This window comes from Gymnoscopelus microlampas (genome assembly GCF_963454915.1).
Source record: "Gymnoscopelus microlampas genome assembly, chromosome: 17".
NCBI lineage: Eukaryota > Metazoa > Chordata > Actinopteri > Myctophiformes > Myctophidae > Gymnoscopelus > Gymnoscopelus microlampas.
Window position 1 is genome coordinate 8,958,540 of NC_139954.1, and position 21,621 is coordinate 8,980,160.

At 40.4% G+C, this 21,621-nt stretch overlaps 1 protein-coding gene across 1 annotated transcript; it reads right to left on the bottom strand.

Annotated features, from left to right (window-relative positions):
• Positions 1 to 6,870: 6,870 nt before the first annotated feature.
• On the bottom strand, positions 6,871 to 8,037 carry LOC311064265 (zona pellucida-like domain-containing protein 1; the record flags this gene model as incomplete). The annotated part of the gene is made up of 1 exon (XM_084084099.1): positions 6,871 to 8,037. One exon carries the CDS (start codon positions 8,035 to 8,037, stop codon positions 6,871 to 6,873), a length of 1,167 nt encoding a protein of 388 aa, XP_083940225.1.
• Positions 8,038 to 21,621: the final 13,584 nt, after the last annotated feature.

A 21,621-nucleotide genomic window follows, 5' to 3' on the forward strand; every position in this document is an offset into this window, starting at 1 on the left:
GCTTACCCACCCTCAGAACAGATTGTTTTTTTAATAAATATTTTTATTGGAGAATAACAATTTCAACATTCAGCCTTAAATAATACAGCTCTCTGTAGATTTTCTTTTTTTTAAACAAACAATGACATACAATAAAACACCATATCGCAAGAAAAAAAATGACGTTAAACAATAACAAAAAGAAAAACAGACAAATAGAAACACTTCACTTCCTCAGAACAAATTGAACCATAAATGAAAGGCAGAGTAGAATATCGTTTTTGTTTTTTTTTACAGTGTGTAACAGTCTGACAGTAGTGTCTTACTCTTGACACATCAGTTTGATTGTTGATTGTTGCACGTGTGGTTTAGTGTAATATTTTATTGGTTTCATTGTTAAAAGTTTCAGGAAATGCATCCAAGCGAAAAACTGTAATATCTAAAATAAGCGTGTATCCTCCGGGCAGTGAAATACAATGTCAATCGAAGTTAATACAACCATGTACTGTAAATGGAACTATTTCAAAGCTTGGTGGCCATTTGCACAGAATAATCACAAACCGCTTTGTGATCAATTATTCAGACCAACAATATCAGTATTTTTATATGGATGCGTCACCACGGACACACACACAGACACACACACAGATGGATGGACAGGGCCGAAAACACAGTTTCTCGACAAAAAAAAAACCGACAAAAAAAGGATGAAAGAGAGGAAAGAAAATAGATTTGATTCCACACATTAAACTTAATAACTTTATATTTAAAACGTAGATTTAATTTATGTAAGAGAGGTGTTTGAACTCTTAACCTAGAATCAAACAACAAAGACAAGCATGTAAATTTGAACCCAGGTCTCATATATCTCAGGCAGCAGCTCTAACTAGTTGGCTAAACTCCAAGGCTCATACCAGGCTTGTGGACACAATGTCATTGGGTAGCCAGGTGTCAATCAACTGTAGCCAACCTACCAGGTTCTGAGGGGGTGGGACTAAACAAAAAGAGTATGAGAAACAGGTGAAAACCATAGAGGTGAAAACTGTTGTTTATTAATAAAATGTTATTAAGAGCCAGGCTGAGCGTATAGATCAGAGTGTAACCCGGTTAAAAACAAGAAGGCTAGTATGTTTGGAGCTGGGTTTTCACTCAGTATTTCTACCATAACCAGCTGACATTAATAAGTGCAAAGTGGTCTGTTGCTCATCAACCAACACTAGCCTGGAGGAGAAGAGAGTGTGAGACATTTTAACACATTTCTGAGTGAGTATGGATGCTATCTGAGAACTGTAATTACATGGATATTTACAGTTAAAGGATAGGATGTTTAATAGTGTTGTGGTGTTTGGATAGTGTGCTTCAGTACCCTGCTACCAAAGCTGTTGCAGCAGAGGTGCGCAATACTTGTAACTGCATAGCCTATAGTGCACACAGACAGACAGGTAGGGTACTGGGTTCTCCAGCACACAAGACAGACAGACAGACAGACAGACAGACAGACAGACAGGGTACTGGGTTACAATTTACAATTTAAGCATTTAGCAGACGCTCTTAATCCAGAGGGATTTACAGTAAGCAAGGACAACATCAAATGCATAGAAATGGTAATCTACTAATAAACTAATACATAAGTAAGCCAAGAACCTATCATCAGTCTAACCGTAGAATATCCCCCCCAAAAATCTATAATCTGTACATTGAATCTGTACTATAGGATACCAGGTCAACAATGACCTGGTATCTGTCTACATAACATGCAATCTAAGTTACATTTTAGTCTTTGCATAATCCTGCAAGGTCGTCAAGGCTAGGACAAGTGCTACGGGCTAAGGTGGAGTCTGAAGAGGTGAGAGGGTTCTCCAGCTCACACTACTGTACAGCATAATAATAAGATAACCAGGCCTTTATTTGGATTTAAACAGACAAAACAGAGGATAGCACTTAAAACACTTATTTCCAAAGTGGTCCTCGATGTAAAACCGACAAACATTACAAATGCATGGAAATAAATGAATAAAATAAATATATAAACAGAGAATCTCTATTATCACTTAAAATAACACCAATTCACCCAAAACCTAATTAAACAGAACCAAAGCAGTAAAACAAGCACTAATTTGAAACTACATATTTTCCCACTTGTATCGCAATTGTTACTTAAAGTTCATCATTAGTTCTGCCCACAAACTCTGTCCTTCGATTGGTTTTGTTTGTTGCTGGCGTCTCACGTGTAGTTTTATAATGCAATTTGAATGCGTCCTGGGTCGTGGGTGTCCTCGCCGACTTTAGAGGACTAAAGGTACATTGTTCCATTCCTGAACTCCAGTTCACAGTGTTTCCACTGAAAATAAATTGGTTCAGAACTGGGACTGGGAACTGGGAACCAAAGTTGGCGTGTCACTATCCTACAGGTTGGAAGATGTAGATGCAATATACAAAGGCAAAAGCAAGCGGAAAATCACAAAAAAAAAGAAAAGGTAAACTGTAACTGCCATTGACAATTGAATTTACCACGTGACATGGACACTTCGACCAGTCATATTCGACACATTGCCGGCCAGGCCTGGAATTGAATCTGGGGCAACTGTAGCCACTTTCGGGACCCTGTTTACCTTTTTTTGTATTTGGGAAGGCGGTATCCAGGGTCCCTTGTCGCTCAAAGCACTCTCTCTCTTAAAGTCGCGGGTACCACTGTCTCGTCTCGGGCTAATAGCTCGTCGCTTAGAAGTTGCAGAGATTTCTCAAAGGTACCAAAAAGAGCAATACTAACGCGCGGTTAATCTGCATTAATGCGCTCGGATCGGCGATGCCGTTTAACATTTTTAATAATTTAGTAAAACTTAAGCTCCTCTCTCACACTCTGCTCCACTTCCCATGTCCCGCCTCCCCGCGGTGACTGACAAGCTGCGCGTCCTACGCATACCTCTATGGTCCTACGGTACTGCTTCTGATTGGCGAGCTCCTACAGTACATGCTTGCATGACAATCACAACGCGGGGAGGCGGGACATGGGAAGTGGAGCAGAGTGTGAGAGAGGAGCTTAAGCTTTACTAAATTATTAAAAATGTTAAACGGCATCGCCGATCCTTTGTGGTACCTTTGAGAAATCTCTGCAACTTCTAAGCGACGAGCTATTAGCCCGAGACGAGACAGTGGTACCCGCGACTTTAAGAGAGAGTGCTTTGAGCGACAAGGGACCCTGGATACTGCCTTCCCAAATACAAAAAAGGTAAACAGGGTCCCGAAAGGGGCTAGGGCAACTGGGGACTCCTGCTCCCCAGGCGGGCTCTCTAACCATGCAGCTATGCCACCCTAAAATTACAATGGTTCTGCTTAAAACTGGTGGAAACGCAAGCCGTGACAGCATCAAGGTTCCAAGAATCTAGAACAGAACCAGTTCTAGAACCAAAGTTCTTTTGGTGGAAAAGGGGCCTGTGAGAGCGAGGTCCAATTTAGTGCCAGGGTCAAACATTTAGGTGGTGAGGCACACGATGTAGGCTGGGTGTATGCACTGCTGAGAAGGTTGTGACATGTTCACAACCAATGTCTCCAACTGCTTGTAGAAATGCATCTGTACTAAATATGTTCGTCCTCTGTGTTCAAGAACGCACTGCATCCCATAAGCCTGCAGAGCTGTACAACAAGAGCTCCTAGCCACTGTTGTGGAGTCTGACTCTCATGGCGAGTCACACACTAGACTAACACTAGACTAGACTGAATAGACTAACACTAAGGTCTATTTCTAGCGGTGCCAACCGCTCTACACTTGACTTTGTCTCCGTGTCCGTCCGTCCGTCCGTCCGTCCGTCCGTATGAGCCCGGGATGAGCACGGCAAAGAAGCAACACATACAAACACACGCACACACACACACACACACACACACACACACACACGGACTTGGAGATTGCCTATGCCATCTCTCCTCTCATTGGCCACACTTGCCACTGGTTATCAAAGAGGGGTCCAGGGACCCCCAGCGTATGTTATGTCCGTCCGTCCGTATGAGCACGGGATGAGCACGGGATTTTAAACAGCTATAACTCCAGTTTGCAGCATGCCACCAAGTCCAAATGTGGTATGTGGACTTAGACCACCAATAGGGACGAGCATGAATTGCTGAAGCCCCGCCCCCTCTGTCTTGGGACCCCCAGCGTATGTTATGTCCGTCTGTCCGTATGAGCACGGGATGAGCACGGAATTTTAAACAGCTATAACTCCAGTTTGCAGCATGCCACTAAGTCCACATTTGGTATGTGGACTTAGACCACCAATAGGGACGAGCATGAATTGCTGAAGCCCCGCCCCCTGTCTTCCCATTGGCTGGCCTTTAAACAGCCATAACTCAAGTTCGCAGCATGCTACGGAGTACAAATTTTGTACATGCACTAAAACCACCAATAGGGACGAACTGTAATTACTTAAGCCCCGCCCCCTCTGTCTGCCCATTGGCTGGCCTTTAAACAGCCATTATTCCAGTTTGCAGCATGCTACCAAGTACAAATTTGGTAAGTGGACTCAGACCACCAATAGGGACGAACTGAAATGAGTTAAGCCCCGCCCCAAAGGCACCGCTTCCTTCACACAGGGTGTGATTTTTGCTCTTGTTTTGGAAAGCACTTTGGGTCAACTGCTGATGTTTTTAAATGTGCTATTTAAATAAATTTGACTTGACTTGACACACACCTATACATCCCATACACATAAGATAATTGTGTAATGAGGAGTTTTCACTATATTTATTAGCCATCGATGGATAATCAGTCCCAATTGATTGATGGATAATCAATTGGGAATAAGGTAATATCAGTGGGGACAGATACATGCAGTATTTTAAATATGTATTTCAAATACTTTTTTTTGTATTTGGCTGGCATGGAAAAAAATAGATGTGATTTGTATTCAGATACTTTCTGTATTTTTAAATACAGAAAATACATTTTTTTTTTTTACATTTTAAACATTTACACAGGTTTATAGCCTACTGTGGAATAAATAAAACCCAATGTGAGAAGTCACTTCTACTCTGCCTCTGATCAGCTTACCCACCATCAGGGGGTAAATCTTTTTATTGGAGAATAACAATTTCAACATTCAGCCATTAAATAATACAGTTCTCCATAGATTTTTCTTTTTTTTTAAACAAACAATGACATAAAATAAAACACCATATCACAAGAAAAAATGAAATGAAATGTTTAAAACAGTGGTTCTCAAAAATTGTCATGTCAAGGGCCGCCAAATAAATGTGTTTGTCTGCGGTCCGGCTTGTTTTCATAGACCTGGTTGCTTATTTCTCTCGCTCCCTCGCTCTGACAACACTGGTCTATTTTGCCATGATTATTCAAATTATTTTAATTCATGACGTGAATGCACACATCTCCAAAATCTTTTAAAATCATATTTTAAAGCCATGTATCAGGTTTGTTAAAATGTACATTTTGTAGTCATCTTGATTTCATGTCATTTGAAAAGACATTTGCAAAAGTTTACAGTTAAAATTACAGAATGTGGCTGGAAATGTCAAATGGTGTAACCACATAAAAATCCACTTGAATAAAGTCAATGAAAGTGTTCTCATATATATATATATGTATTTTTTAACTGTACTTTAAAATATCAATGAAAGTTTAGGCACAGTTATAGACCAAAACGTGAAGTGGACTTTTGTAGAACCACCATGAGGCTGATTTGAACAATTTGGAGGTTCTCCCTTGGCCTAGTTGGAATGTGTATGCAAAGTTTCACGGCAATTGGACAATTGATTTGTGGCATTTTGTGCAAAACGGGCCACTCTCACAAACTTAAGCCATATGTAGCCAATCAGGATGGAATATGAAAAATCTGACAGATTCTTCTTGATCACATGACTATAGAGATAGTGTGTAGGCCTACCGATTTGCGTGAGGTTTGGCCAAAATCTGTAGGAGTAATATAAAAGACACAATGTTTTGCAAAATTCGGCCTCCTGGTCACGCTATAACTGGCCCACTTGTGTGAAAGATTTGAGGCAGACGTTTTTCCTTGGCCTCCCAGGAGTATCTTTGCAAAGACATATGCCGATTGTTCCAGGGATGCCGGAGATTAGCTGCTCTGAGAGCAACATGGCAGGCAGTGAAATTATTGTACTCCAAGCATACCTCAAATGTGTGGAAAAGAAATGAGATAGAAACGAGTCAAGATAACTCAAGAATAAAGTGTCACAATGACAATAAAATGTAATTTCATCTTTATTTATTTAATTCATGGTTTTACAAAATGTTTTAAATGTTACACTTTAAAGTATATTTCCTTGACAGTAACCTTCCTGTACATCAGATGTACGGTAATTGCACACATCTTATTACTGATTAATAGTAATAATAATAGTAATTACACAGGTATTACATACAGTACACTTCCAGTAATATAAAGTGCAAACTAAATGCCTTTTATTTGCTATGGTTTTCTTTTTCAAGACATGATAAATTCAATAAATTATACAGTAATACTTTGGACCAACTACCCTTTCCCCCTCTTTAAGTAATAGCTTATGAAGCACATACATGCATTGCCAACCGTCAAGAAACGGTAACAAAAATTGAAAAGAAAAGTGAGGTCGTCGCGACCAAACAAAATTCCCTCATAATATGGGGTTATGGGGACCAACATCTATCTAAACATCTCAATCACATTCCTTCTTCATCTAAAATGTAAATATTCCTACACGGTTTAGCCTATGATGACGGACGTAACTAATATCTTCCCCAACAAACAACAGTGAGATGAACCAAGCCCTGTCCTCAACCACAAAAGTTAGACAAGCTGGCGGATATGGTACACCTCAAAAGACAGTATTTAGCCTATAGCCTGATGCCCCATTATCCCGCCTTCAGCTCAAGGAGGTTTGCTTTTAGTTCCTGAGCCTCTTGTAAAAGACGGCAGCGATGCACAGGGCAACAATGCACACGAAGGCTAAAACACCTACAGCAGCACCAAGCCCAGCAGACGAATTCTCATCATGTGTTTTGGGCTGGCCTTTGATGACATTTTCTTGGGTGAGGATCTCCGGGGAGGTGATGGTGTGGAGGTGGGACAAGTCGGCTGGCTCATCCTCCTCCGTGCTTCTTCTTCTTCTCCTGTTGTTGCATTGCATGAAGGTGCTGCAGGTGCTGACCTCGCATAGCCGGGTGATGCAGTGCAGGTAGTAGGTGGAGACGGTCTCGTTCTGCTGCTGCTGGAAGCGGAAAGCCGGGAAGGAGAAGCGGGCGCTCTGGCTCATGCCGTTCTCGATGATGGTGGTGAGCTGTTCAGTCTCGCAGGGCATTAACAGGTTGAAGAAGGTGGAGTTGCTAGGAAGCGGGGAGACTGAGGCGTAGCACCGGTCCAGGAGTACGTTGTACTGGCCTGTCAAGTTGGTGGCCTTCACCTCCACGTAGACGTTGGTCCTCAGCTCGATTCCATTCTCTGGCATCACCAGGGGGCTTGTGTACTGTTCATCGCTGAACAGTTCCAGGCGCAGGGTGCTGATGAAGCTGCCATTGTTGTCCTTCAATGCGATAGAGGAGGCTGACACATCGATCTGGGTGTTGTTGATCAGGTACTCTAAGGGGTAGGCGCAGGAGTAATAGTACTTCATCTCCGCATTGTAGGTGATTGTCCCTGTGGTGGGATCAGAGGATCGCACAATGCCACTGACGTTGACTGTCTGGATGTTGGAGAAGTCTGAGAACACCCCTGTGCCGGCAGCGCTGGTGGTCCTGAAGAGACTTCCACAGGCATGGGTATTGTTCAGGGGGAAGTTGAAACGCACCACGGGTGGAGATACAGATGTATCCAGGGTTCCCCTGCAGGCTGGCTCCGTATGATGGTTCACGATCATCAGTGACTCGTTGTAGCCGGTGTAGACGACAGGGCAGGCTTGGATTGCCAGACTGATGGAGTCGGTGCCACATGTCACCGCGATGTCAGTGTATTCTGGTCGCCTCGCTTCTCCCATTGCACCACAGGCACTCAATGTCAGCTGACTACTACTTCTTCCTATGATGGTGGCGAGGATTACAAGAATGTGAAAATTCATCTTGGCTCTATAGCAGTGGTCCGCTCCTGTGTCTGGAATCTCTGGATACCTTGTTTAGTCAGCTCTGAAGGCAAACGCAGGTTGATGCTGGTGATGGGTGTTCAGGAGTCTTTTATAGTATGTCTCTTTCACTACGATTGGTTCAAAACAAGGTCAAAGCACACTGTATGTACAGCTATATGTTAACAATTGCATTGTATTTTAAGGGGAAGGGCGGCAGCAGGAATCACACCCTTAGGGCAACAACCTGAAATCTGAAGCATATTGTCTTCAGAAACTGTAACAAAATGATTGAGGAGTTTTCATTATATGTATTAGCCATCGATGGATAATATCAATGGGGAATAAGGTAATATCAATGGGGACAGATATGGGCAGTATTTTAAATACGTATTTAAAATACTTTTTTGTATTTTGTCATTTGTATTTGGCTGGCACGGGAAAAATGTATGTAATTTGTATTAAGATACTTTCAGATCTTGTATTTTCTGTATTTAAAATACTGAAAATACATGTTGTTATTTTAAATATTTTAAACATGTACACAGGTTTATAGCCTACTGTGGAATAAATAAAACCCCATGTGAGATGTCACTTCTACTCCGCCTCTGATTGGCTTACCCACCATCAGAAAAAAATATTTTAGTTTTTTAATAAATCTTTTTTTATTGGAGAATAACAATTTCAACATTCAGCCTGTAATAATACAGCTCTCTATAGATTTTCTTTTTTTTAAACAAACCATGACATAAAATAAAACACCATACCGCAAGAAAGAAAAATGACATTCAACAATAACAAAAAGAAAAACAGACAAATAGAAACACTTCCTCAGAACAAATTCAACCATAAATGAGAGGCAGATTTACAGAAGTAAAGAAGTCGGTGAAATTCGTTTTCGTGCATAGTTTAGGAAGGCTCAGTAGACACATTATAATTGTTTTATATATCTGCAGGTCAACCTGAATAAACAGGGAAAGTACGGGGTCAGTCTCTGGTTGGGCAGGTGCTTTCATCATTTTCTTTAGCCTACAACATTTTCCATTTCTGTATCAAAAAATCAAGCCCACAGGGCCGGGAGGGATATTTGAAACAAAAGTTGGCAAGTGACCAACTCACATAAGCACAAAATGTATTGTGCCTATGTGAAGGTGAAATGTTTTCCTTCTTTTGTTTTTTGCAGCTGGCTGTGCATCTGCAAGCCTGTGTGCTTATCCTCCTTCCCAACTCATTTTTCTTCTTGAAAGAAACCCCATCAGCGGTTTCTTTCATGGTCTGATGGAACTTTTTGCTGTCCACGCCTCAAACTGCTTTGAACATACAACAATGCCGAATACCACGATGCCGAATGACCATGCAGGTAATTCAACTCAACCTCAAAAGGTGTCACATTTGACTTAATGGTATTTGATCAATTTCCTTCTAGTGCAATTTCTTATATTTACTTGACGTTAACATGAATTGGACTATATTAATGACATTTTGTGCTGTGCAAAACCATGAAAATGTATTATAAAATTACAAGGTAATAAACTAAGCAGTTCAAGTTGTTAGCATTGGACATATTATGAATGCATATTTTCCTCAATGCAGCTGATGCTTAACTGCTGTTAAGGCTGCACTGAGTTGACAGACAATGAGTGCAGAAAAGCTGTCTTGGTAAACTGTTCTGCTAACCACCTTTGTCTATCAGCTACTCAAAGGTAATAGTTTCTTTTTTTCCCCTGTTATTTTTGTAATTCAAACTGCTGCCGACTACACCACTGGCAGCTACAACGCTGTGGAATACGACGATGCCGAATACGAAGATGCCGCAAACTTCAACAACAAATTCTGCCAGCATACTCTACCTGCTGCTGAGTCTTGTTTCGCTTACACTCACCTAATAGCTCACAGGACATGAACATAAATGGAGGCAGACACAGTTGTGTACACACACACACACACACACACACACACACACACACACACACACACACACACACACACACACACAGAAGATGTATATGATATGCTAACAACATCATACTGAAAGAATATACAGATACAGTACATTACATGGCCCAAGGAATTTGAGCGTTTTGGTTCTTATCATCCTAATCAGTTATATTTGTCATCAGTGGTGGACAAAGTACTCAACCCAAGTACTCCTGGTCAAATAACTACAAGTGACAGTTGCTCAGTCAAATTTGTACTTGAGTTAAAGCACTGGATTACTATATTGGAGTACTAGTATTCAATGTACAAATTACAATCTCTATAGAGTAGGCTATGATCCGCAGTTTGTGTGGGGCAGCGCGCCAACCTGATCAGGTGACCAGTCAAATGCACTCTTCTCCTGATCAGGGCGGCTACCTGTTCATTCTGGCTTCTCTCCTGGCTGTGTTGCTGTTGCTGCCTCTCTGCTGTCCGTTGCCTCGCCTCGCCTCTGCTGCTGCCCATGAAGTTTTGAAATCCCACCTCACCTCCTCCCCGGCATCCACCTGTAGGCTCTGTTTCTAGATCCCTCTCGGGGGTCTTAATTCATTCCCTGTAATTCTATTTGGCATATAACTTAACTAAAATGTTCATGCTTACAGGGAATGAATAGAGACGCCAAACTTATGCTTCATATATTTATGCTCAATTATGCTTAATAAATATATATTCTAAATTCAATCCAAGAATTGTCTGACTCAAATGTTATTAAAGAAAGTAAACTAAATATAACGTACACAATTGGGATGGTGGTATTAGGTCTCCTTGCTATGTATTGTATATACTGTGGTCTGGTCTCACCACTACTGGTTGACAAGTAGTACTGAATGAAGGTCAAAATGTAATTTCTCCTCTGAGCAAGCAGGCATGCTCTATTAATCATTCTACTAGCCTAAGTGTGAACAGACCTTAAATGTATTTTCATTCCATCAGGGGGAGTACTACTTGTAGGTCAAAAGTACAAGCACGTGCAGGGCCGGCCCTGTCCATGCGGGGGGAAATGTATGTCCAATTCATCAATGACAAAAAAGTACTCAATAAGGGTCAATTTTGTCCACATACAGTATGTAATAGAGTTCACCATAAGGGTTGAAAGCAATACAAATATGTCAAAATGCAAAAACACAATAATAATAAAATAAAATGTTATCACTGTGTGGATAGGGATAGCTATTTTTTGATTATTATTTTGATTATTGGTAGTTGATGTATATGATATGTTAACAACACCATACTGAAAGAAAATACAGATACAGTACATTATTAAAAGTTTGAATAAGTAGCCCAAGGAATTTGAACGTTTTGGTTATTATCATCTTGATCTGTTTAATTGATTGAATACTTTATTGGCAGTTTGCAAAAAAAGAGGATTTTAAACCCAAGAAAGCTCATGGCCAGAGCCGCATTAACCGCGGAACTTAGTGGAACTGGCGTTCCACGGCCCGCAGCCTGCAGGGCCCTGTGAGAATTGTGTATTTAATTTTTGTGTATTTAAAGAAAAAATGTTGATTTATATTGGTTAAATAGAACCGAAATAGACCGAATTAGACCCGAATTAGACCCGAAAAAATTCCGGGTTGTGCGCAGCAGCGCGCGTGCATGCGCGTGAAATTACGCGACTGGGGGGGCCTTTGATTTTGTGGTGTTCCACGGCCCTGAGGGGTCTTAATGCGGCCCTGCTCATGGCTTGTTTCCATTGGGGTCCTTTGTACTCAATTCATCCATTTAATGACAGACAAATATACACTACTATGCAAAACAACATTTTGTTTGTAGTGCGGGGGGGGGGGGGGGGGGGGGGCATCAGTGGTGGACAAAGTACTAGGGCTGTCAAAAAAAATCGATTCATGAATAAATCGCGATTCTTAATGCCACGATTTTAAAAATCGATTCAAAATATTAAAATCGATTTTTTTAATTTTTTTAATTATTTTTTTATTTTTTATTATAAAATCGCAATAAATCGCAGAATCGAATATCAATTAATCGCAGAATCGCAATTTTAATCGAATCGGCACCCTAGAAAATCGCAATAAATCGCAGAATCGCAATTTTAATCGAATCGGCACCCTAGAAAATCGCAATAAATCGCAGAATCGAATCGAATATCAATTAATCGCAGAATCGCAATTTTAATCGAATCGGCACCTTAGGAATCGATTTTGAATCGAATCGTGAGGTAAGTGAATCGTGACACCCCTACAAAGTACTCAACCCCAGTACTTCAGGTCAAATGACTACAAGTGACAGTTGATCAGTCAAATTTGTACTTTAGTTAAAGTCTCTTCATGTCTTGGTTGCGACCATATTTGACTGCCATTCCAGACCCTATCCAGCAGATGGGGGCAGAAACTCATTTAGCAGCATTGGTTTGGCCCTGAGCCGTTTGGCCTGGCTGCTGGTCAGTGATGTATGGGAGGAGTTAGACTAGAGCATGACTCTGAGACTGTTCAAAATACTACAAATGTCACGAATGGGGAATGGACCCGTCCAGTTGTTCCATTTGTACACTGGAAATAACACCGACGATTTGTATAGGGCATTGGGGTCCCAGAGATGAATACTTTGTATCAAATTAAGGTCTGTGTGGTCCAATGCAAATCACACTGGGTCCAGTCAGAAGAGCTCTTGACTTCAGACCATAAGGTCATGGGATCGAATCCCAGCACAGGACACCCAGCATCTGAGAAATCTGGCTCCCAAGGGTCTCCTAACCTTTTTGCCATAAATGCATTGGGCGCTTAAAGTTAAATATTTCAAAAACTACAAATTATTTCAAAGTAAAAATCTAAAGCATACATGTCCACAGTAAGGTGGATTTTTTAAATTGTTAATCAAGTTTATAGGTTAAAGTATGAAGGAACAGCGAGGTGCCAAAGTTTTCAGATGTACGTTTTAAAAGTTAAATATCTCAAAAACGACAAAACATTTCAAAGTAAAAAGTTCAAGCATTTGTGTCCACAGTAAGATGAATTATAAAAAGTGTGAATGGAGTTTCTAGGTGAAAGTGTTTCTTGAGGTGCCAACATTTTTAAAGGAGTATATTTCTAAAACTATGAAACATTTCAAAGATTTGTTTTCAGGCAAACATTTTCACGGTAAGATGAATATTTTAAAGTTTGAGTGGGGGTTTCTAGGTTTAAGTATGTAGGACTAGTAGCTTGGCAAAGTTTGTACTTTTTTCCATAATATCTAATATCTACTTAGTGATATTAGTCTGGAATCTCTGTGGTCCCTCAAAACTTCGGAGGGAGAGAAGTCCAGTCTGGAGCCAGGCTATTGTCAATGGCAATAGACATTTAAAAGGGAAACCTTTAAATGTCCCCAGAACTTTATTTTTTATTTTTTACATTTTCCCACGTTTTACCTGGCTCTTGTAACCTAACCTAGTCTTTCAGTGAAAACCGCATAATAGAACTGACTAAGTGTTAATCACAGTGGAGAAGTGGTTAAGATACAGGCCTTGCACACAGAGGGTTCTGAGTTCAAAACCAGCAAGGAATCCTTTCCAACTTTTACATGGCTCTTTTACCTTTAACTTTACCAGCAGTGGTTAAGATACAGGGCTTGTAACCAGAAGGTTGCCGGTTCAAATCCAACAAATACTTTTTTTCGAACTTTTACCTGACTCCTGCACCTTTATCTCAACTTTCAGTGAGGAGCACATAAGAGAACAAATCAAGTAAGAGCTATGATGGTGCAGTGGTGAAGATACAGGGCTTGCAACCAGAAAGTTTTTGGTTCAAATCAAACAAGGATATTTTTGTCCAACTTTTACCTGACTCTTGCACCTTTATCTAATCTTTCAGTGATGACCGCGCAAGAGAACAGACCATATAAGAACCACGGTGGAGCAGTGGTGAAGATACAGGACCATCAAACAGAAGGTTCTTAGTTCGATTCCAGCAATGACATTTTTGCACCCGGCTCTTGTACCTCTAATCTTTCACTTAACAAGCAAGAGAACAGCATTAGTATGAACCCCTGTAGTGTAGTGGTTAGACTACAGGGCTTGCAACCAGCAGATTCCTGGTTCAAAACCAACAAGCACATTTTCCAAGTTTGTACCTGCATTACCACAAGCAGAACTTTTTTTTTCTTTTCTTTTACATTTTCCCATGTTTAGTGACATTTTTTTTGGTCCCTAACATTCATCGAGCTCTGGACTTAGTAAATTCACCATTGGGTCACTACCGAAACGAAAGTTGGTCACTACCGAAACGAAAGTTAAATCCGAAAAAATCACTAAGTGTGGAGGCCAAAATCGTCCCCCCGAAAACCTGTTAGGAGTACGTTTCAGGCAATTTAGAGTTGATTGGTAGTACTTTGTAGTGGAGTACATTTTTTTTTTGTTCACCATTGTGTCACTACCGAAACGTTTTTGTGTCACTACCGAAACGAAAGTTAAATCCGAAAAAATTACTAAGTGTGGAGGCCAAAATCGTCCCCCCAAAGACCTGTTAGGAGTATGTTTCAGGCAATTTAGAGTTGATTGGTAGTACTTTGTATTGGAGTAATTTTTTTTTCACCAATGTGTCACTACCGAAACGTTTTTGTGTCACTACCGAAACGAAAGTTAAATCCGAAAAAATCACGAAGTGTGGAGGCCAAAATCGTCCCCCCAAAAACCTGTTAGGAGTAGGTTTCAGGCAATTTAGAGTTGATTGGTAGTACTTTGTAGTGGAGTAATTTTTTTTTCCACCATTGTGTCACTACTGAAACGTTTTTGTGTCACTACCGAAACGAAAGTTAAATCCGAAAAAAATCACTATGTGTAGAGGCCAAAATCGTCCCCCCAAAACTTTGTAGTGGAGTACATTTTTTTTCCACCATTGTGTCACTACCGAAACGTTTTTGAACCTGTTAGGAGTACGTTTCAGGCAATTTAGAGTTGATTGGTAGTACTTTGTAGTGGAGTAATTTTTTTTCACCATTGTGACACTACCGAAACGTTTTTGTGTCACTACCGAAACGAAAGTTAAATCCGAAAAAATCACTAAGTGTGGAGGCCGCAATACCTTACTGTGGACATGCAGATTTTTTTCTTTTAAATAATTTGGAAATGGAAATATTTAACTTTAAGCGCCCAATGCATTGTCAATGCGGAAATGGACATTTAAAGGGAAACAAGTACAAACTTTGGCAGGCTACTAATCCTACATCCTTACACCTAGTAACCCCATTCATACTTTGCGGCAGTGGCTCAGGGGTAGAGTGCCCAGTAGAGCGGGCCGGATGGAGGCCGTGAGGTTTCCAGTTCGATCCCGGAATCCCCCAGAAGAGTTAGTGTCAAAGTGTCCTTGATTGAGCAAGACACTGAACCCCTAATTGATGAGCAGGTTTGTGCCTTGCATGGTTTCCTTCGGTATGCATGTGGGTGGGGGTGGGTGTGTGTGTGAATGTAATGCACAATCCATGTAAAGCGCTTTGGATCAAAAGTGCTATATAAAGGCACCATTTACCATTTTACGTAAAGTTGAAAAGCAATGAACTAACCATTGGAGTATTTCAATTTTACAAAGTTTAACATACACAGTGGAGCAGTGGTTAAGATACAGACCTTGCACACAGAAGGTTCCGGGTTCAAAACCAGCAAGGATTTCTTTCCAACTTTTACCTGACTCTTGCACCTTTATCTAATCTTTCAGTGATGACCGCACAAGAGAACAGACCATGTAAGAACCACGGTGGAGCAGTGGTGAAGATACAGGGCTTACAACCAAAAGGTTGCCGGTTCAAATCGAACAGAGACTTTTTTCGAACTTTTACCTGACTCCTGCACCTTATCTCAACTTTCAGTGAACAGCACGCAAGAGAACAATCTCAATAAGAGCTACGATGGTGCAGTGGTGAAGATACAGGGCTTGCAACCAGAAGGTTGTTGGTTTAAATCCAACAAAGACTTTTTTCGAACTTTTACCTGACTCCTGCACCTTTATCTCAACTTTCAGTGAAGTGCACGCAAGAGAACATGTCAATTAAGAGCTATGATGGTGCAGTGGTGAAGATACAGGACTTACAATCAAAAGGTTGCCGGTTCAAATCCAACAAAGACTTTTTTCGAACTTTTACCTGACTGCTGCACCTTTATCTCAACTTTCAGTGAAGCCCACTCTAGAGAACAAGCCAACTAATAGCTACGATGGTGCAGTGGTGAAGATTCAGGGCTTGCAACCAGAAGGTTGCCGGTTCAAATCCAACAAAGACGTTTTTTTTAACTTTTACCTGATTCCTGCACCTTTATCTCAACTTTTAGAAAAAAGCAGGCAAGAGAACAAACTTAGTAAGAACTACGATGGTGCAGTGGTGAAGATACAGGCCTTGCAACCAAAAGGTTGTTGGTTTAAATCCAACAAGGACCTTTTTAAAAAAAACTTTTACCTGACTCCTGCACCTTTATCTCAACTTTCAGTGAAGTGCACGCAAGAGAACAAGCCAACTAAGAGCTATGATGGTGCAGTGGTGAAGATACAGGACTTATAACCAAAAGGTTGCCAGTTCAAATCCAACAAAGACTTTTTTCGAACTTTTACCTGACTCCTGCACCTTTATCTCAACTTTCAGTGAAAAGCACGCAAGAGAACAAGCCAACTAAGAGCTATGATGGTGCAGTGGTGAAGATACAGGACTCACAACCAAAAGGTTGCCGGTTCAAATCCAACAAAGACTTTTTTCGAACTTTTACCTGACTCCTCCACCTTTATCTTAACGTTCAGTGAAGACCACGCAAGAGAACAAACCAAGTAAGAGCTACAATGGTGCAGTGGTGAAGATACAAGACTTACGACCAAAAGGTTGCCGGTTCAAATCCAACAAAGACTTTTTTCGAACTTTTACCTGACTCCTCCACCTTTATCTTAACGTTCAGTGAAGACCACGCAAGAGAACAATTTCAATAAGAGCTACGATGGTGCAGTGGTGAAGATACAGGGCTTGCAACCAGAAGGTTGTTGGTTTAAATCCAACAAGGACTTTTTTTTCGAACTTTAACCTGGCTCCTCCACCTTTATCTCAACTTTCAGTGAAGTGCACGCAAGAGAACAAGCCAACTAAGAGCTATGATGGTGCAGTGGTGAAGATACAGGACTTACAATCAAAAGGTTGCCGGTTCAAATCCAACAAAGACTTTTTTTGAACTTTTACCTGACTCCTGCACCTTTATCTCAACTTTCAGTGAAGTGCACGCAAGAGAACAAGCCAATTAAGAGCTATGATGGTGCAGTGGTGAAGATACAGTACTTACAACCAGAAGGTTGCTGGTTCAAATCCAACAAAGACTTTTTTCGAACTTTTACCTGACTCCTGCACCTTTATCTCAACTTTCAGTCAACAGCACGCAGGAACAATCTCAATAAGAGCTATGATGGTGCAGTGGTAAAGATACAGGGCTTGCAACCGAAAGGTTGCTGGTTCAAATCCAACAAAGACTTTTCCCAAACTTTTACCTGATTCCTGCACCTTTATCTCAACTTTCAGTGAACAGCACGCAAGAGAACAATCTCAATAAGAGCTACAATGGTGCAGTGGTGAAGATACAGGGCTTGCAACCAGAAGGTTGTTGGTTCAAATCCAACAAGGACATTTTTCCAAGTTTGTATTTGGCTCTTGTACCTGTACCTCTAATCCTTCACTTAACAAGCAAGAGAACAGATTAAGTATGAACCACTGTGGTACAGTGGTTAAGATAAACGCCTTGGAGTGCCAAGGCTGTGAGTTCAAACCTCACAGATGATGAAAGAGAAAGTCAGAAAGAGGGTAAAAGAGGAACCCCGAAAGATGGAAAAAGAGGAACCCCGAAAGATGGTAAAAGAGAAATCCCGAAAGATGGTAAGAGAGAAACCCCGAAAGATGGTAAAAGAGAAACCCGAAAGATGGTAAAAGAGATATCCCGAAAGATGGTAACTGTGAAAAAGAAAGGAGAAATGACAGAGAAAACATAAGCAAGCGACGCCTCGACACTAACGAGATTCCCACAGCAACGGCTCAAGATGGCGGAGATGAAAGGAGACGACGCCTCGACACGAACGAGATTCCCACAGCAACGGCTCAAGATGGCAGAGATGAAAGGAGGCAGAGAGTTGAGTAAGAAAAAGGGGAAAAAGCTTTTTTTTTTTTTTTTTTTAATTAGAAGCCCCTCCCTCTACAACCTGAGGAAGGCGGGCTAAATCCATCCTCCCCTCCTTATGAACAAAAAAAACTAAAACTGCTATCGCCGGGGTTCAAACTCCCAACCTCCTGCATGTGAATCCTGTGCTGTACCTTCACGCCACCAGGCCTTTCACATTAAGTCAATATTTTAGGTGATATTTGAAATTGAAGGCAGAGATGGCAGGTTAAACGATACAAATATTCAAATGTTTAAATATTTGCATATTAATATTAGATTTATATATCATATATAATATAAGTAATTTGATTATTAGTTTTAGAGGACCAAAACTTTTCTAATCAATCAGTTATTTTCTAATCAAACACATTAGCTTTTAGGTTATTAAAAATAATTAGTGGCTATAAGGTTGTCAGACAGTGTGGTATTACACCCATACGTAAACTTCTCTCTGATTAGCTGAAATGAGGTTAACGTATCACTCATGGCATGCAGCATATCCCATTAATGAAGCTGAGCCAAATAGTTATCAACTACATTGTTTTTTTAACTGATTTAAGACAGCATTGTGTCCGTTTGACTTGAAATTTACATTAAATTGATGCCAACCACTTCCAAAACCTCTACTAATACTCATACTATGCTAAGTTCAATATAACCATCAATATAGTAAAACCTCATGTCATAGGACACTACATAGTATCCCATGACAACATACTGTAATATAATACTGTAAAACAAACATGAACATGAACCTACAGTAACTAACCCTATGTCGTCAAAAACCATGACAAGATGGGTTTTGATTTCAAGACATCTTTATTGACACAAATGCATAATGAATAAACATCTGTCAAAAGGATCTCCATCGTGGTCCTTTTTTGTAGTGTGTGTGTGTGTGTGTGTGTGTGTGTGTGTGTGTGTGTGTGTGTGTGTGTGTGTGTGTGTGTGTGTGTGTGTGTGTGTGTGTTGGGAGCAGATCATTATTACAAAAAACAAAATCAATAATAAATTAATACAATTTCCAATTAACCACACAACTAAAATAACATTAACATCGTATTGTCTTGGCCTTTGATAACACTAGAAATACTCTGTTACAAGTAATAGTACGTAATTTAATGTTAATTGAGTAAAAGTACATAAGTATTGGTATCAAAATGTATTTAAGTACCAAAAGTAGAAAGTATTCATTATGCAGAATGTCCCATTTCACAAGTTTTAAAATGTATAAATAATAAATACATCTTTTGAAAATAGCCGATCTACAAGCTCACAATGCGTCGCATCGCGACACATTGCTTGTAGATCTGCTATTTTCCAATGGCCAAAATGTATATAGGGCTGAAGTGGTTAATGTATGTTTTGTAAGAATGATCTAAATCTACAAAGTAACTAGTACAAACTCAAGTTTTCGAATAATTGTAGAGTAAAAGTACAATATCTGCCTCTGAGATCCAACCTGAAAATTGGATATACTCCAGTAAAGTACAAATTACCTCAAAATTGTACTTAAGTACTCAGTGCTTGAGTAAATTTTACTTAGTTACTTTACACCACTGCCCTCTGGTAACATTCTGGCAGGATGTGGTGGTTATATAGGGTGGTGTCAGGGTATATTCTTGTGGTGTTAGGGTTACAATCTTACCCTCTGGTAGCATTCAACAGGCTGTGCATGGTCTATAGAAGGTGGAGTTCTCTGCATCAGGATCCTGATCCACTCCCTCAACAATGGATCCACACTGAGGTCAAACACAAAGGTCATAGGTCACAAACCAATGCACACTGTGATATTTATAATCCATTCATTTCACTGTTGCTCTTTTACAACAGTAGAATAATGATCAGTTCCTAGATCAGCAACAGCGGTGTAGCTATAGACCAGGGGTGGGCAACTTTGATGATGAGAGGGCCACTATATTTCCACACTCACTCCAGACGGCCACATTGCATATACTGTTGGGCAGATGCACCTCTTATCTCTATCTAAATGTGTAAATGAATGCCGTACTTCGCCATTCTATGCCACACAAAAGTAGCAAAAATAGCCGATCTACAAGCTCAAAACGCGATGCGTTTTTGAATTTTTGAATTGGAATTAAAATTATATTTAATGTAGTTGTAGGCCTACCTCAAATGCATTTAGTTATACTTATGTTAACTTGTTGAACTTAAGTACAAACACATTGGACATAAAAAAAGACAATAGAATTGTAACACTAGTCATTAAGCTACTAATATAGACTGAAGTAATTAAAGCAGGTCATGTTTGGAATTGTAATAGCTGAAATTAATATATCAGTATTCTGATATTAACCTGCGGGCCGCATTAAAAGGTGGGGGCTGCATGTGGCCCCCGGGCCACCAGTTGCCCATGTATGCTATAGACAGTGCAGCCAGAGTGGTCACACTGGGGCTCGTAGGCTGGGGGGGTCCCGTGGGGTGGGTGTCCCGTGGGAAGGGGGGTCAAGAATGGCTTTATGACTGATTCAGATTGCACCTCTAAAGTACGCCTGTGTTCAAAGAAGTGATGGTTGGATGGATGGATGGTGAAGAGATGGTTTTCATTTGCCTTTCTTGTCTTGTTCTAGTAAAACAATCTGATAACAAAATGACATGCTTAATTTGGGGCAAAGGTTCTTCCTCGACCAACTGGGAGAGTGGAAAATAGCAGATCTACAAGCTCACAATGTGTCTGCGACACGTTGTGAGCACGCACATCGGCTATTTTCGGCGAAGAGGTTTGGAGTAGAGGTAAAAAAGGACAGACCAAGTACAGAGCACAGGACAGACCAAGTACAAGTACAGGTGAAGTTTACAAACTATTGAGGGTTTAAGTGGTTAAATGTCTGAAAAACACATTATGCAAAAAGGTGCTACGCACACCAGATCCTTATAGTGGTGCTGGCTCACGGCAGAAGAATCTAAAGTTGAATTGTCAAAAGACAAAAAGTGGCCGCACACACCGTTATAACCAAAGTGCCAATTTATTAAAGGACGCAGAGTAAAAAAGAGGTTACCAACGTTTCGGCACATCAATCCCTGCTATCAATCGCAATTCGTCTATAGAAACCTATTGTAGACTGGTTGAACAAGAGGTGATGTCAACTTTGCATGATAAAGATAAACATAAATCTCACTGTAATCTTAACAAAGACGAGAAGCAAGCTTTGCTTGATCTCAAGTCTGATAATTCCATTGTCATTAAGGAGGCTGATAAAGGTGGTGCTGTTGTTTTGCTAAATAAATCTGATTATGTCACTGAATGCCATAGACAATTACTGGATGACACTTCCTATACTAAACTTCCCAGTAACCCAATTGGTAACTTTAAGGCTACAGTAAATGACACATTAAAAGCCTTTCTTCTGTCTGAGAATATAACAAAAAAAGAGTTTGATTTCCTCAATAACCAGCACCCCAAGACACCTGTGTTTTATATTTTACCCAAACTTCACAAAAACTTTGAAAAACCCCCAGGTCGACCTATTATATCGGGC